General features: G+C 35.6%; 1 protein-coding gene across 7 annotated transcripts in view; it reads right to left on the bottom strand.

Annotated features, from left to right (window-relative positions):
- The window catches only part of GABRG2 (gamma-aminobutyric acid type A receptor subunit gamma2), a 140008-nt gene that overhangs the window by 84856 nt on the left and 36837 nt on the right, over positions 1-18315 (bottom strand). For 2 of the 7 annotated variants that reach the window (XM_058440108.1, XM_032158555.2), the window contains exons 3-4: positions 11156-11378; positions 10975-11099 (exon numbers count right to left, since the gene is read on the bottom strand). In XM_058440108.1, coding sequence (XP_058296091.1) covers positions 10975-11099; positions 11156-11260 — 230 coding nt within the window. In that variant the 5' untranslated portion in view covers positions 11261-11378. Of the gene's footprint in view, positions 1-4845; positions 5482-10974; positions 11379-18315 lie in introns of those variants that run through there. The other 5 variants (XM_058440109.1, XM_032158560.2, XM_032158558.2 and 2 more) reach the window with 5 other exon arrangements.

Here is an 18315-nt window from a genome sequence, read left to right as displayed (position 1 = left end):
GATAATATTGACAGATCTAAAAAACCAAGTTATTATGATTCATATGTATACAGATATATAAACATCATTATATATGTATACATGTTTACTTACATCCACATTCATACTTATTATATTATGTTACTTCTAATTATCTATTGTGTTTAAGTAAGTCATTTAATCTATCTATAATCTTGGTTTCCTAGTCTCTCAAATGTGGTTGATGATAAATACTTTGCGGAGTCACAGTGAGGATTAAGTGTGTGTGTGTGTGTGTGTTTGTGTATGTGTATTATTTGATTCAGTGTGTATGTATAACATGACACGAGCAGGGCATAAAATTGATATTATCTTATGGCTATTTGGTTTCTGGCTTTGAAGAGGTCACATAGGTGTCTGATCCCCTGTCAGCAGAAAGATGCATTGTCTTCTGCATGTCTACCTGAATAAAGTATCAATCTGGAATATTCATCTCAATTGAAATTCTGAATCTCTAAGCATTTGAATTGTGCTGACACCCATAGTAGTCAAACAATCTCCAAACTCCTCTGATTATAACTTTTAATTATAATTCAATCTTCTATAATCAGCCAATTTGGCAGAAGTATTTGGAAAACCATAAGTATGTATAATTCCAGTAAAGCCTACTTGTACTTAAACTGAAAAGCTTGTCTTGGAATGGCTGGGAAATTGTAGTAGAGAGGTAGCCAGGACCCTAGTAACATAATATTTATAGCAAAGAGATACAGTATCTAAAATTAGTCTTAACTTCCTTCCAATTTGAGCGGAAATCCTTGGAATGAAACAATTTTTTGAAGTATAGAACAGAGACCTCTATCATTAAAATATATATGCTTTAAATCAATTATTTTGAGGAAATTAGCTGATCTAAATGAATCTAGGACGTGAAAGAGACATTTATATAACTCATCATTTAAATTACAAGCCAATTTTCAACTTCTGCCTACAATTCAGGTGTTTTGTTTAGGTAGTAGTGGGCGACTGGGTTCTGGGAAATACTAGGTGATGAGTATTTACTTTCTGTTTTTCTTTTTTTTTTTTTTTCAGGTTAATGGCCTCTGGGTAACCTTTTGAATTTGAAAGGTAGAGTCCCTACCGTTCAAATAGTCTACTAAGTCCACCTCAGGATAGACTATTTGTCTACAACTAAAGCAATTTAGTACGCTGAGGAAATAAATTTTTTTCTGGTGGATACCAGATGGGGCATTTAGAAAGATAGGGAATAACAAGCTTGTCTGTAGAGATTAATTCTGTAAACAAATAAGGGTATATTGAAGAATCAAAATATCTTTTCTACATGCATAGTCCAGCCGGTTAAAGAAACATGCAAAATAAAATTATGGAATACAAACACTTTAGCAGCTCATAAGAAACATCATCAAAAGCATCTTTGTTTAGGCAACAGACAAAAATAGAAAATATGTATAAACCTTTAACTGTATTTTCTTTTTAAAAATTCAGAATGAGCACTTGAAAGTAAAGTTTAGACGGATCATCAAAAATTCAGTCCATTTTATTTCTGCTCAATTTATCCTTGAAAAATAATTATTTGTCACTCTAAGTATATTACAAAATCTTGTTTTATTCTAATGAAATAAAAACAGTTTATGTTTCAGTTATTCTTATTTACTCTAAATTGTTTTTTATGTTTTTCCGTATATATTTTTCCCCTTACGGTATTTTTACTCTGAGATGGAATAAAATTACACTGAAAAAGTTTATAAAGTTATAAGATTTGTTTTAAAATCTCTATGCATATATATGTGGTATATATATAGTTTTTCAATATAATCACATACACATTTATATATGTATATATGTTTTATTTTTTTGGAGCCAATATCTTCTCGTAACTAATGTTGGTGTATTCTTTATACTATTCCTTATGCTTTATTATATGTGTAATATTCTCAATGATTTACATACAAATAAAAGATTATTGATGTTAAATTGATTGATTCTGCCCAATTGAATAATAAAGTATGAATAATCAAAACACCTTTAAATATTAAATATGATGACAAATAAACGTTTGGAAATCAGCAAAGTATAGACCACTTTTATTCAAAGTGAGGTCTAGGGTACTTGTTGAAAATATTCCTGTTGAATATTCCTTTCCTCCCCAGACATAATGATTCAAAAGCATTCAGTGTATAGTGTAGGAATCTCCATTTTAGTAAGTTTCCCGGGTTATTTTTTATGACAGCACAAGCTATGTGAATGTTTCAAAAATTTTGGGTTTCAGAAATTAACTATTTCACTCATAAGAAGAGATATTAGTTATTAATATTCTCACTAAAATGCTTTATTTTTCTCTTTGTTTTACTTTTGTAAAGACACAGACTAATAAATTTTGTCACTTCATGAGGGCGAAAACAATCTTTTGAGTTACATAAATAAAAAACCAATTAATTATTTTTATTTCTCTTTAACTTTCTAGGTAGTTCTGCTACTACTGTCTACCACAAAAGTATTATTTCATAAGTACCATTTCCTATGGGCTCCTCATGTCTCAAACATTTCCCAGTTATTGTCCTTCCTCAGGATTAACTTTAGAAATCAAAGCTTCTGTTTACCTCCAGTCCTACTCAGTGATTCAAATGACTTTTTTTAATGGGATTGCAGCAGACTGAAACTCTGATCACATTCTCTGCACCAAACAGCAATGACTCCATTCTCTGTCATTATGAGAGAATGTAAAAATTACCACTTTGGGGAGTTTCCATTACAGATAGCTCATATTTTTAGAGCTCTTTTAAAAAACTCATCTAAGATAGTCTGGTACAAATTGAAAATTAAAATGTATCATCAAATGTACTTTTTATAAGACATTGAAATGGAAAAGGTGGGGCTGTGGCAAAAAGAAGACATCTTAAATACTATTTTCTTATGACCTATAGTAAAGTTAAACATGCTTAGGTTAAAATAGGGTTACTGGAGATAAAATACATAATATTTTATCTATTAAGTTAGACAATTGTTTACTAAGATGGAGATGAGTCACAAAGAAAGACATTCCATTGTGTCTTGTCTAGATTTTAATCCACAGGTTTCATTAATGGTAGAAATAGGGGAAAGATATTTTCTATTAGTAAGTAACTATTTTCTAATTTCTGAAACAAATTAACAGCTATCCACAACCTTAAGTATAAAAATGAGTTCAAATTTTGAATCAAAAAATTACTTTTTTCAGGATTTCACCAAATTGTATTACATATAAGACTGTTTCCAGTAAAAGGCCCTCTCATATTCTGAGAAAGATACTGAAATCTTATAATCCTAGTGAAAATACATTCTATTTTTATAGTAAATTAGGAAGGTACGAAAAGTGCTGGAAGAGTTAAGCAGACCCTCTCTCTGTTTAGAAACTCCAAAGTGAGGCTTTCACTCTTTGTTTTGCCTGGGTCTCTTTATCATAAGTCTATCTGTCTTATTACCCATTCTAGAGAAGAGGGGGCCAGAGAAGTTGCCTAGTTTCAATAATTTTTTAAAAAAACTAGTTTAACCTCTATCCCTTTCAGCTGCTTTTGTTACAACTACCATGTAAGATTGTCAACTCACAAAAAAATGTTAGGGCACTGTCTTGATATTTTCTATAGCTAGTTTTTGTTTGTGTCTTTCTTTACATTGGTAGGATATGAGAGGTATATTTATAGAACTTTATTTCAAAATGAAAGTATAGAAGAAAGCAAGTAATGTAAATAGTGGACCTCTAACACGCCTTTGGTCCTAGTTAGAAAGCTTGGAGAGCGGGGGAGGTGCTTAGGTAGGTAGACGAATAGTCAGCTAGGCTGCATGGATGGTTGCTCCTCTAATACTCTTAGCTCAAGGAAGTTCAAGTAAATTTAAATGCCAGGCACTTCAGAACATATACATTCTCAGGGTTTTCAGGAGTCCAGTCTCCAGCCTTTCCTTTTTTTTCTATTCAGTGCAGCAAGGTTTTAAAACATTAATGTGTACTTCACGATTTTGGCATCACATTCACCTGGTTCAGCATATTTTCCAACACTGCAGCAAGGCCAACTCTTTTCCAGACGTATATTCCCCTATGCAATCATTTAACTACATTCTCCACCCTATGCCCAGTAGTCCCCTTCCCATATCAAGGAGGGAGCAGAGGTAATCAGATCAGGATCTGTATATTTCATTAGTGCCCCGTGGCTTCATTGGCCTTCTGTCTGTGTGGATGCCCTGAGTATATTTAGAGACGTTCTATCAGGTTAGACAAGCCTCTATCCCTTTGGCCCTCACCAGGACTGCTGTCCCTGGTGCTGAACCACGTTGGCACACAGGGAGTTGGCTGTTGGGTCAATGGGACTGGATGCAAAACCTGGCCGACTCACCTTAAGAATGCCAGGTGCAGAAGCAAGCGATGCCTTAGTACACAGGAACAGGGCCTCCCGCCGCCCCTCCCCCCAACTCCCTCACACATATCTCTCCGGTGTGCTCCAGGACCCATTTGTAAATTTCTCCATCAGACCCCCACCCAAAACGCTTGCAACACGGCCTCAGATGCCAGCGTGTATCAGCACAGCCCACTCCGACATCAGATTGCAATAATGTCAGAATGCTACTCCCTAAATATTTAGTCTTTATGAGGTTACCTTTTCCACTCTAAAACCAAACAAAAAATAAAATAAAATCCAATAAATGAATACATTAACGAAAGTGACCTTCCACTTTCCTCCCTCCTGTCCCCGCCCCATATATTCACTCTCCCCTAAATTATAAAGCCTCACATCCTAGGAGAGTGTTTTAAATCTGGGTGGTCTCCCGAGTTACCCCTCCCCACACCTTCCCCCCACCTCTTCAGAAGAAAACGACGCCAAAAAGGGCACATCTTACCCAGGGTAGAGCGACAGCAGGAGCAGAATCCACACCGTCATTTTCTGTGAAAATACAGGAGTCGAGTAGACTGAGCTTCCTGTGCTCCATATATTTGGCGAACTCATCGCTTTTTTTTTTTTTTCCTCCTCTCGCCTCTTGCCTCTTGGTTGCAGAAGAATCCCTCCCCTTTGTATTATTCTTATGCTTATGGTCTGATGGTGGCTCCCCCCACCTGCCTCTAGTAGGTCCCTTCACTGGGGAGATGGATTGCTACCAGATTTGGGAATTAATATTCAGGGGGCAGAGATAAGATCAGCACAAACGCTTGCAGATACCATCAAAGCGTCACTCTGGCAGCGGCTTCCAAGTCTGGGGGAGTAATATCATCGAGGCAGGGGGAGGGTACAAGGAGAGACTCACACGGAGACAAATAAGGGAGAGGGAAAGACACGCGCACTCGTATACTCATGCCCTCACACTTACGCGTTCTCCCCGGGGTCCATCTCTTTGGGGTTATTTGTTTGTTTTGATTTTTTTCTTTTACAGGGGGCAGAGCCCTGTGGGTGTGTGTATTTGAAATAAATAGGAAAAAAAATCACTAGAGACTCTGCGTGATTAACTATCACGCAGATTAACTATGAGGTCAAAGTGGAAATGATGCACGCTGCTGCAGCACGAATTAACACATGCGTGGTGTCTTTCCAAAGCTTTTTAACCCTTTACTGCACACAGCAGCATGCAAGGACTGGCATTCATGGGGACAAGAGATGCTTTAGCAAGCCCAGAAACTACATCATCAATGACAGAAGGTTTGTGGTCGTCAGATCTGCCAAGAATCCTTATTTTAAACTCGTACAGTCTTAGAAATCATGGTTGCATTGTTAGAGCTGGGGGAGCAGACAGTGGGGGAGGTGTGAGTGTCTCAGTAAGTCATCCTGTAGGCAGACAGATTTGGTGAATTCAGTTTGAATGAGAGAAGAAAACATTGATAGAATTAAAGGACATGGAGAAATTCTATGCTACTCAGGATTCATTCCTCCCTTGTCAGTTCTCCAACCCCAGTGAAAATGCACAGACACAAAACTGCTTGAAGTTTGACAAATGTAATTGCATGGGGATAGCTGCTTGAATAAAGATTACACACCACAAAATAGGGGGGCTGTTTTTTGAAGGAAGGGTGGGCAGACGGGTATAATCAGGAGGTCATTTAACAATGCAAAGGGATTTCTGTTTGTCATGTGGGGGGCTGATTTTTTGTTCTTGGTAATAATCCTTAAAGTTTTTAGGTTGGATGAGTGGTATTAGCATGCTTCTTTCTTGCCTAGAATGTTACTATAGATACTAATATATAGAAGATACCCCCTTTATACCAAACCAGTTCATCCACCACAGAGGAAATCTCTTTCATTAATCATGAAAAATAAAGTGGGGGAGTGTTTCACGGTTCTTTAAAGTCAAGATACCACATTGAAGGTATGCAGGAAGCAGTACTAGTGATGAGGAACAATCTTAGCCCTTTGTGGAAAGTGACAAGGAGTTTTTTCAAAATAAGTGCCTTTTCTGCAAGAAAAAAGTCTTCCATGAATGGAACTTGAGTAAGGAGTCCAGGAGACATAGGAATAGAACATGAGAAAATCAGGTCCACACTTCATCACTAACACTAAATTATACCCAAGGAAAGCAAAAAGAATTACCAGTGGCTGCTGCCCATCATATGGGCTCAGGAGATGCATCCTGACAATGAAGCAAAAAAGGCCTGACAGACCCACCTGGAATCCTGCATGGCTTCATAATTCTGCCTTAGGCAGAGTTATTCTTAAGGCATTTAGACAAAATCCAATGAAAACCACATTCAAATGCAGTTTTGACTTTTTTCCATTGTGACTAAAATGGAGGCAGAGCAAACATAAATTCCCTTTTTATATAATTCTCTTGCTCTTTGCTGCACTGTGAAGGTATTTTCCCTTTCTTTAATTTTTTATTTATCTGTTTATTTATTTAATTTAGAGACAAGGTCTTGCTCCGTCACCCAGCCTGGAGTACACTGGGACAATCATAGCTCACTGCAGCCTCAAACTCGTGGGCTGAAGCAATCCTCCTACTTCAACCTCCTAAGTAGCTGGGACTATAGGACTACATCGCTATGCCTGGCTAATGTCATGCACCTTCTTATGTTCACAATTTTTTTTCCAAAGAGCCTAGTTTGTTTATAGCTGTATATATTTTTTTAGCGAAATTATTCAATCACACTTTTGTAGGCTAAGATGTGTGTGTGTGTGTGTGTGTGTGTGTGTGTATTTACTTAAGTACCTACAAAACCCAAGCAAGTGAGATAAATGGAAGACATTGGCAGTTTATGAATCAGTAAAGTAGTGGAAACCATGCACACTGAAGTACCAATACTCCATCCAAATGGAGCTGTCACTGTTCAGTTCCAGTCAGAATTGCCAGAAGAAATGGAAATAAGAATTGCAGAATAAAATGTTCTAATTTTTAAAATGCAAAGGAGGCCAAACCAAGTAGGCATCCAGGCCACAAGGTTGCAACTTTTATAGACTATGTGAAATATCTACCATACATGCCATTTCCAATTTTTTGTGTTGTTTCTCAAGTGAGTTTATTTATTGTCAAGCATAACGAAGCTGTGAAAATGAGTGCTGTCACATTCACAAAGAAGTGATTCATATACTAATCCCTTATCAGTCTTATAATGGCCCCTATAAATTAGAAGCTATTGAATGATGGAACTTTGCCCAGCATATTAAGAGAAACCATAGAGGTAATTTTACTATTTATAGTATCTGAGTACAAATTTAATTGTGCCATTCATAGCTAGTAGGCATCAGTATGCCTCTGTGGACTTATCTGCTGGCTGCTGTCTTAAAAAAAAAGTATTTTAATATATTTTCTAAGATTTTACAACACATGTTACATTCAATGGTGTTTATAAGAGATCTAGTAATTACTTTTGTTATCAACTTTGTGGTAAACTCTTGCCCCTTTTTAAGATTATACTTATAATCAATAAAGTAACCTTTATTTGATAAACATGATGCTATCTTCTCATTGCACATAGTATATATGTATATATTATAGAGGAAATATATATTTTCCTATCCGATACAAATTTTATGTCTGAGATCCCTATAACAAATGACAGATTAACAATAGAAAGGCATAAATATTTATTTCATACAAATTTTATGTGACATGGGAGCCTTTAGAAATGAAAGCTCAAAAGAAACGGAAAACTGTATATTTTATGTTAAATCAAATAAAGAAGTGGATAGTTGTGCAGAAACATTATTGGACAAAAACTGATATGATCTAAAGGGCATAAACGGGGGAACTCAGAGAGGCCTGCTAGTTCAGATTCTTCTCCATGTCTCTGTGTCTTCAGAGATAAAGACATTGTTTTTCTCCAGGCACAGGGAGAACATCCCTTGGATGAGGGCCTTATGACCTATTTTCAGGGGAAGGTCAACTAGGTTTTATGGCCCACTGCAGGGGAAAAGGAGTGAAGGAAATTCTCTATAGTTTCTATGGCCTGATTCAGGAGAGAAGGGGTGCAGAAGAAGGTCAGAAAGACCTTCTTGCTTCTGTGGTCTTCTCAATTTCCTTCAGTTTAAAATCCTCAGTATGCCAAGTTGCCGCATATATGTATATATGCATGTGTATTTATTTAATTATACAAACGTTTGAAAAACATTGGAAAGTAAAAGAAGAAAACTACCACCCAAATCCACTCATCCAAACAAGCTTTGCCAATATGTTGGAAAATTGTTTTACAAGTTAATTCTCTATGAATAAAGTGGTTTTTTTTTGCTTATAATTTGACACTGTATTATTACTACTATTTTTGTGATAGTTACTACACCCAGAAGTGAATTATGAGGTTATAAGTTGGACAAGTTTGGTCGTTGATATCAAATCTCTCATTGCTTGGAAAAGTAAAATATATTATTTATATCCTACTTCTGGTAGTGACAAAGTTGACTATTTTGTAGGCAATAATTATTACTATTGGACAAAATATTAAATAAGCAAATATGTGAAGTAGTAGGATGCTACCAAAAGGAGGCATGAAGATATGGCCAATAAGAGAGGAAATTGAGGCTGGGAGAGGTGGCTCACGCCTGTAATCCCAGCACTTTGGGAGGCCGAGGTGGGCAAATCCCCTGAGGTTCAAGACCAGCCTGGCCAACATGGTGAAACCCCATCTCTCGTAAAAATACAAAAAATTAGCTGGGCGTGGTGGTGCGTGCCTGTAGTCCCAGCTACTTGGGAGGCTGTGGCAAGAGCAACTCTTGAACCTGGGAGGGGGAGATTGCAGTGAGCCGAGATTATGCCATTGCACTCCAGCCTGGGTGGCAATAGCAAAACTCTGTCTAAATAAATAAATAAATAAATACATTGAATTGGATGAGATCTAAGATTCTGTGGCTTTTCCCCTGGGGAAACTTCCTGGTTTTTAGCACAGAAAGTCCAACATCCAGGAAGCCCCTCCATCCCAAAAATGCAGGATGGTTAGAATCAGCAGAAGGCATCAATCTTATTGGCTTGAGGTTTAAGAGGAAACTTTGGGGCTACCAGAGCTGCTCACATGAGTGGAGAACTCACAGACAGAAGTATAAGACTTCATATCTGTATGTAAACTTCCCTTAAATTTTGTTTGCTTTTGTGTGGAAAAGGAGAAAAGACTTCAAGAAGCCCAGATGAAAGCAAAAATTGAGAGACTTAAAATGTTGAGCAAATATTTCAGCTGCCACTCACTGCAGGAGACACAGACCTTGAAGTTTGAATTCCAATAAGTGAGGGGGTCTTCATAAACCTCTCTGACATTCCTTCAAAACCCTAGAAGGACCATAACTTTCCTCTGTTTTATAACAATGGATTTACTCTAAGGAAGAAAATGAGATTGACCAACCTGAAAAGAGTATAAGATGAATCCTCCACAAGATTAATTTATCAATAATTTAACTCATAATATTGATAATAAAAATCTACAGGAATCAATCAGAGGAATATAACAAATCTGAATGTCATTGATATAAAAAATGTCTTGTACATTGTTTTAAAAAAGTTACGAAACAGTATAATAGGATAAATATATATATATACATATATATATATTTGTATGTGTGGGTATGTATATATTTTTTAATACAATCAGTAGAAACAGGCAAAACCTGAGATGCTCCAGATACTGCAGTTGGCAGATAAGGATATTCAAGCAGCCACTATAAAGTAGTTAAAGAACTTAAAGAAAAATTTGGTAATGATGTTTTTATGGTCAAATAAGTTAGCAGTAGTGAATCTCAGCAGATAAATGGAAATTATTATTATTATTACAGAGTCTTGCTGTGTCACCCAAACTGGAGTGCAGTGGCATGATCTTGGCTCACTGTAACCTTCTCTTTCCAAGTTCAAGCGATTCTCCTGTCTCTGCCTCCCGAGTATCTGGGACTACGAGTGCATGCCACCATGCCTGGCTAATTTTTGTATTCTTAGTAGAGACAGGATTTCACCATCTTGGCCAGGGTGGTCTTGAACCCCTGACCTCATGTGATCTGCCGGCCTTAGCCTCTCAAAGTGCTGGGATTACAGGAGTGAGCCACTGAGACTGGCTGGAATGATTTTTTTTTTAAAGCAAAATAGAAATTGTAGAACTGAAATTTATAAGGCCTGAAAGGAACGAGTCACTGCGTAAGTTTTCATAGCAGGTTAGCAATTACAGAATAGCAGTTGAAGAAATGATCAGCAAAACTTGAAGACAGATTAATAAAAATTATCCAATTTTTTTTAAAAAGAAATATATTAAAAACAAAAATAAAAGAGATACTGGCTAACTGTGAGATAACATCAAACACCCTAATAAAGTTGTGTAGAGGGATAAGAAAGGAAGAATTAAGCAGAAAAGTATTCAACGTAATAATGGGCAAAATTTTCCCCAAATTGCTGGAAAATATTAACATATAGATCCAAGAAGCTTAGTAGACCCAAAGCAGTGTAAACACTGTAAAATCGAAATGTAGGGACTTTGTAGTCACACATCCAGAAACTAAAGATACATTGAAATTTTGGAAAGTACCCAGAGAAACATGACCCATTACAATTGCTAGAGAGACCAATAATACAGTGACTTACCAAAACAAGTGAGCCCTGGAAATAGTGGATGACAACTTCTTTTCTTTTCTTCTTTTTTCTTTTCTTTTCTTTCCTCTTTTCTCTTCCTTCTCTTTCTTTCTTTCCATCTTTCTTTCTTTCTTTCCATCTTTCTTTCTTTCCTTCTTTCTTTCTTTCTTTCCTTCTTTCTTTCTTTCTTTCCTTCTTTCTTTCTTTCTTTTTCTTTTTTTTCTTTCTTTCTCTTTCTTTTTTTGTCTTGCTGTGTTTTCCAGGCTGGAGCACAGTGGCTATTCTTAGGCACAATCATTGCCCACTACAGCTTGGAACTCCAGGGCTCAAGCGATTGTGCCTCAGCTTCCCAAGTAGTAGTGATGACAGGCATGCACCACCATGCCGGCTTTTTGGATGACAACATCTTTAAAGTGCTGAAATAAAATGTATACACAGAATTCTATATCTAGTAAATAAATCCTTCAAAAATAAAAGCAAAATAAAGACATTTTCAAATAAATGAAGGCTGAGAGAATTTGTCAGCAGTGAAACTGAACTAAAAATAATGCTACAGAAATTCTTTATGCTGAAAGTGAGACCAGATGGAAACCCAGATCTAGAAAAAGGAGTGAGGAGCACTGAAAATGGTTAATATGTGAGAAAACAGAAAAAGAGGATATATTTTATCTTGATATCTTTAAAAGGCACCTGACTTTTTAATGCAAAAACCGTAACAGTGCATTTTTGAGTTTATAACACATATAAAATATATGTTAACAATAGCACAAAGTAGTGCCACAGGATGAAATTACAACGAATTTAAAGACCTCAATTGGTTTTATTGTGATTCTAGAATTAGGCAATGCTTCATTTCATGAAGTAGAATCAGTTCCAATGAGAAGAGTTTGGTTTCATAGAGAGGGGCTGAAGGAAGCAGAAGTGAACAATGAGTCAGTAGTCCTTTCAAAGTTTACTTTTCTTGTAAGGTGGGGACAGGGGGAAAAACAATAGAAAAATAACATTATTTAACATCAGATTACTTGAAGCTAACTCTTTTGTTTTATTTTCTAGAGACAAGGTCTAACTTTATTGTCCAGGCTGCAGTGTAGTGGTATAATCATAACTCACTGCAGCCTAGAACTCCTGGGCTCAGTTGGTCCTCCCACTTCAGCCTCCCAAGTAACTGGGACTCCAGGTATGCACCACCACACCTGGCTAATTTTTAATTTTTTTTAAAGAGATGCAGCCTAACTATGCTGCCCAGGCTGGTGTCATACTCCTGGCCTCAAGCAATTCTTTTGCCTAAGCCTCCCAAAGTGCTGGAATTATAGACATGAGCCAGTACACCCTGCCTTGGTAACCTTTTTGTGTGTGTAAAGATTAAAGTAGAGAAAATTTCATAATCCTGTCACCTGAAGATTTCAGTTGGCCTCTTTGAGAAGTTGGCTGTTATCTGTCTCTTCTCATTTATCTAAAGGTCAGATAACAACTTAGTTTAAGTTTGGCAATCTGGAACTTTAGCATAAATTACTCCATTTTGATTTTTATTCTGGTCTGTTGGGGCCTAGTGTAAAAGCTTAGTCCAAAATAATAGCCTCCTATAATTTGTACTTAACATTTTCTGGAGTTGGAGATAAGTAAAATTCTACTCTTATAAGATTCTTGCTTATCTCATGAAGTGATATAATAGTAACTATAAATAGACTTTGATACATTAAATATGAAAATGGCAATCCTGAAAGTATCAATAAAATAATACAAAAAAGATATATTTAAAAACACAGAAATTAAAACATAAAAACTAAAAAATAATTTAATATATGAAAAAGAAGGCAGAAAGTACAGAGTGGAGAAGGAAAATAATGGGACAAACAAAATCCAAATAGCAAAATTGTGGCTGAAAGTAGATATGAATCTAAGGGGTATTGTGAAAGATAATGAGAGGTTTATTATAATGATAAGATTAACTCACCAAGGAGACACACAAATTATAAGAAATTATATGTCTGATTATAGAGCTTCAAAGTAAATGTAGTAAAAGCAGTGAGAGCAGGAGAAATAGACAAATCCCATAATCATACTTTGAGATAGTAACAGAAGTTTTCTGACTTGACGTGTATAGAATACTACATCCAATAATTGCAGACTAAACTATAAAATGTGCATTATTTTCAACTTCTTACAAAATAAGCCTCATGATTTGGCTCTCTATTTTTCTGTTATTGGTGTATAGGAATGCTTGTGATTTTTGCACATTGATTTTGTATCCTGAGACTTTGCTGAAGTTGCTTATCAGCTTAAGGAGATTTTGGGCTGAGAGGATGGGATTTTTTAAATATAAAATCATGTCGTCTGCAAACAGAGACAATTTGACTTCCTCTCTTCCTATTTGAATACAATTTATTTATTTCTCTTGCCTGATTGCCCTGGCCAGAACTTCCAATACTATGTTGAATAGGAGTGGTGAGAGAGGGCATCCTTGTCTTGTGCTGGTTTTCAAAGGGAATGTTTTCAGTTTTTGCTTTTTATACTCACTGTAATAGTCACAATGAACAAAACTGGTAATATCAATTTTATTTTGAGGATATAGAGTAACAAAAACTGAAACACTTCTGGTGGAAATGTAAAATGGTACAACAAATTGCAAAATATGTTTGAGCTTCTAGCAATGTTCATCACTCATTTATCATAAAACTAAGTGATTCTACTTCAAGATATTTATTTTTTAAGTCAAAATATATATCTCTAATAAAGCCCTTCTAGTAAAGATTTGTATAGATATATTCAAACTTGAAATGTCATCAACAGGAAACCAAATAATCAGATTCCAAGATTCCAGGACACATATACAATGGAATACCATTCAGCAATAATCTTATGAAAAACTCATTAATATTACACATTCATTCACATTGTTCAATATCAAAAATATTATATTAAACAAAGAACAAAAACAGTACATATTGCCTAATTCCATTTATATAATCTTCAAGAGTAGCAAAATAAGTCTACGTGATTAAAATCAGTACAGAAGTTGCCTATAATAGGTAGCAATTCACTGGTTGAGGCACAGGAGAAATTTATTGAGTGAAGCAATATGCCACATTTTTATAGGAAGTTATAAACAGGTTTAAATACTTATAAACTAATTGAATTACACACTTAAGATCTAAGCATTTTCACTATGTGTCGATTTAGTCTTGATTAAAAATTTGATTAATAAATATTATGTTAATCATTAAGCATTTTTTCTATGCCAGGCTGAGTGCTAGGTGACAGAACTTATTTGATCCTTATTTAAAAATTCATACAAAGCAGATACTATTATTATTAAAGTTTACTATAGAGAAGATTAAAGTTTACGAAGGTTAAATTGCTTGCCCATAGAGTTCATACAGTTCATGGTAGAGCAAGTTTTAAACCTGGATAATCTGATTTTAAAATTTGCACACTTAAGCATAAATGTATACAGTGTTTTAATAATATGATTGTAATAAATAGCATTTTTATCAATTCACTTCTCTAATCATTATCTATAACAAAACTTTAGTGACAACATGCTATTATACAGAAAGTATGTAATTCAGAGTCAGGAATCTTGATTCTGTCATTAACTCTGTGACGTTGAAAAAATTACTGCATTTTTCAGATATGATTTTCTCATCAATACAATGAGGGGATGGTATACAAGATAGACACAAATCTTAAAGTTATAGCATTCATTGACCATGAGACAAAATATCTATAACTCCTCCAGATAAATTAGCTCGTTTCATTAGACCATGACATTAATGGGGTCAATGTCCATGTTATTTCACTAAAGGAAAAACTGGAAAAAATGCTGTGCTTAGTCATCTTAAGCTTAGTGTTCTTAAACTTCATAGGAGAGTCAAAGTACTTCCCCATGGCTCAGAAGAATACTAGATGAGCCAGATTGAGAGGTCGACTCATTTTTTCCATGCTTTGAGCTTGGGCTGCCCTCATGATTTGCTTTGTTCGAGAGAATATACAGATATGTAAGTTCTGAAGTCTGGGCCTCCAAGGGCATTGCCTCTTCTGTCTTTGTTCTCATGTTCCTGCTATCATGTGAGAATGTCAGTCTTCTGTGATAACAGGGGCTTTACTTGTCTTCAATGCAGCACCTACAGCAGGGCCTGGCACAAACTATACATGCTCACTGAATATTTGCTGAAGTCTAAAAGTTGACCCGTAAAGTGTACTCCAGAAATATTGTCCATATACATTTGAAACAAATGTGTGAATGCCAATTTGACCATTCTTTTGAAATCATCAGGTTTATCATTTTTTAAAATGCCAAGAATAGAGTCTGAAAACTCCTAGCCATTCTCAATATTTTACTTGGTATGGCACACAAGGTAAAAACTTGATCAATGTTGTGAATTACCTTGTAATGATTCTAAGATGTTCTGGGCAATCACTACACACTTAAGCGAATTTCTCCCAGGCTATCATCTTATTGCTAATGATATTCCTCCCAAGGACTTCCTTGTAGACATTTGAGTCACAGAAGTGCCTGTGGGACAGACAGGCGCTGGAATTGTAGTGTGAATGACCTTTCTAATGGCTTCCCAATCTCCTCAGGTATCCCTACAAGAGGATTTTAAACTACAGGGACAAATAAGGGGCAAGCAGAAATGACAGTGCACAATCATAGTGATCATTTATGGCATTCTTGGAATATACTTTAATTAATTTCCTTTCTTTTTTTCAGACAAAAGGTGAATTTTTTTTAATTGATACATAATATTTTACACGTGTTTATGGGACATGTGTGATATTCTGATACATTCATACAATATGTAATAATCAAGCAGGGTATTTAGAATATCCATCATCTTGGACACTTATGCTTTTTGTTTTGAGAACGTTTCAAATCTTCTCTTCTAGTTATTTAAAAATATGCAATAAATTATTGTGAATTATAGTCATCATATTGTGTTATTGAGCACTAGAATGTATCCCTCTTATCTAGTTCTCGGTTTGCATTCCTTCACCAACCTCTCCCTGTCCTCCTGTCTTCTCTACCCTTCCCAGCCTCTAATAACCATAATTCTACCGTTTACTGCTGAGTACAACTTTTTTAGCTTTCACATGTCAGTAAGAACGTGCACTATGTATCTTTCTATGGTTGACTTACTTCACTTAACGTAACTTTGTCCAGGCTCATCCCTGTTGCCATGAATGATAAGCTTTCATTTTTTAAATGGCTGAAGTACTATTTCATTTGCATGTATACAACACATTTTCTTTATCTATTCATCTGTTGATGAACATTTAGGTTGATTCCGTATCTTGGCTACCATGAATAGTGCTGCAATAAACAATGGGGGTGCAAATATGACTTTGATATACTAATTCCCTTTCCTTTGGATAAATACAGCAGTGAAATTGCTGAATCACATGGTAGTTCTATTTTTAGTGTTTGGAGAAACCTCCATACTGTTTTTCATAGTGGCTGTACTAATTTACATTCCCACCAACAGTGTGTGAGTTCCCTTTTCTCTGCATCTTCACAAGAATGGCTACAGTCTAGCCATTGGCTAGCCTCACATAGAATGGCTACAATAACCTATATTCTAAAGGCGAAAATTGCCTTACTTTTGTCATTTTGATCATAGCTGTTCTAACTGTGTGAAATTATATCTCCTTGTGGTTATGATTTACATTGGAAACGTGAATTATTTCTTAAATGATGGATTTAATTTAAAACATGTTTAATTTTTGTAAAAACATGATTATAAATAAAAGCATTATTGCAACCATCACAATTTATTTGATACAGTTTGCATCAGCAGAAAGCAAGCATGAAAACTTAGAAAATACAATATGAATATATCAAATTGTAGGGAGACTTTCAGCTTAAAAACATCAGACTGTTTTATTAAGGAAACTAATTTTAGCCCCTCAAACTAATTTTAGCCCCTCAAATTAATATTTTAAAGAAAGCATGGCTCCTTTAAACTTAGAGAAAATATCTTAAAATATTAACTGCCAAATATTACTGCCAAATATTAATACTACTGTCACAAAGTGAAAGGTTTCAGCAAAGAGAATTAATATATATTTTAAGTCTTATCAGAAATGTTAGTATCGTTTCTAGGTTACAACTGATTAAGAATTTTTACATTTGTCTTTTCTGCATAGGAGTCCATAATAACACTAAGGTCATGGCAGTTCATGGATTAAAAGATTAACATGCATAAACAATTTAGACAATTCTTGGCCTATATTATATGTTCAACAAATATTATCTTTTAAAATCATTGTGACTTTTTATTATTCTGCAACATGTGTCAAAATTTATTAGCACCTACTAATTACCAGGCATTAATTTAGTCATTAATTAAGCAAAGTTGCATTGAACAAATTTCTTGCCCTTAAGGAGATTATAGTTTAGTGATTATTATTTTCTACCATTCTCACTCCTACTGGAACACTAAGTAAGCACTTTGTTCTTCTGTGCTTTGTAAACAAATAACCTCTCCCTCATAGATCTATTCCCTTGGGAGTCTCCCAGAGCAACAAACTCGGTACATCTGAAACTTAGATTCTTATAAAATCTTTCCCAAAAAACTTCATTTCCACCTTCTCTGTGGACAAATTCTTCCTGTGTCCACATGAAATCCTGGGCATATCTCTCACAGTTTTTCTGGCCATGTCAGCTATTAATGAATGGGTATTTAGGAGGCATTAAGAAGTGCAATTCAATTTACCACAAAACTCGAAATGCTTCCCAATTGAAAACATGTCTTGCTGCAATGGAAGGGTTTACTCCAGGAGAAGAAAGCTGAGCAGAGGAGGGAGAATTAATCAACACTTCTGCTTTGTCTTGGTATATCTTCCTCCATTCCATCCCTGAGAAGTACACACACCCCACACAGGCAAGCACACACGTGCACGCTCTGAAGCTGCTTTTTAACAAGAAAGCAGAAAAGATTTCACTTAATAAATACATTATAATCTGGTGTCAGGACCTTGGATATGCAATTACTGTCTCTTTTATAAAAGACTTTTGAGAGTTCATTGGCTATCTCCACCAAGAACCATTAAAAGATTTCTGTTGCAGAGAGTGTATCTGGGTGGTGATGATGATTTCTCTCAGTTTGAGATGTCAGTCTCTGCCCTGATCAGAAGTCCTTTACAGTGACCCACAGCCAACTTCCTTTCCTGGAAATCACATCTAACTCAGAAAACACGTAACTATGTTGCCAATCTCTGAAAGCGCAGGATATTTCGCATGCACTCTGTGTCTTCCTCTCTTACCAGAAAGCTCTAGTCCTAGTCTCTTGCCATCAGACTGTTCCAATTCTCAATCATGCACATATCATAAGTCCTGCAAACCTTCCAAGG

The sequence above is a fragment of the Hylobates moloch genome, unplaced genomic scaffold, assembly GCF_009828535.3.
Source record: "Hylobates moloch isolate HMO894 unplaced genomic scaffold, HMol_V3 SCAFFOLD_6, whole genome shotgun sequence".
NCBI classification, from domain to species: domain Eukaryota; kingdom Metazoa; phylum Chordata; class Mammalia; order Primates; family Hylobatidae; genus Hylobates; species Hylobates moloch.
The sequence above is the reverse complement of the archived record's forward strand: the minus strand, read 5'-3'. Positions and strand labels throughout refer to the sequence as shown.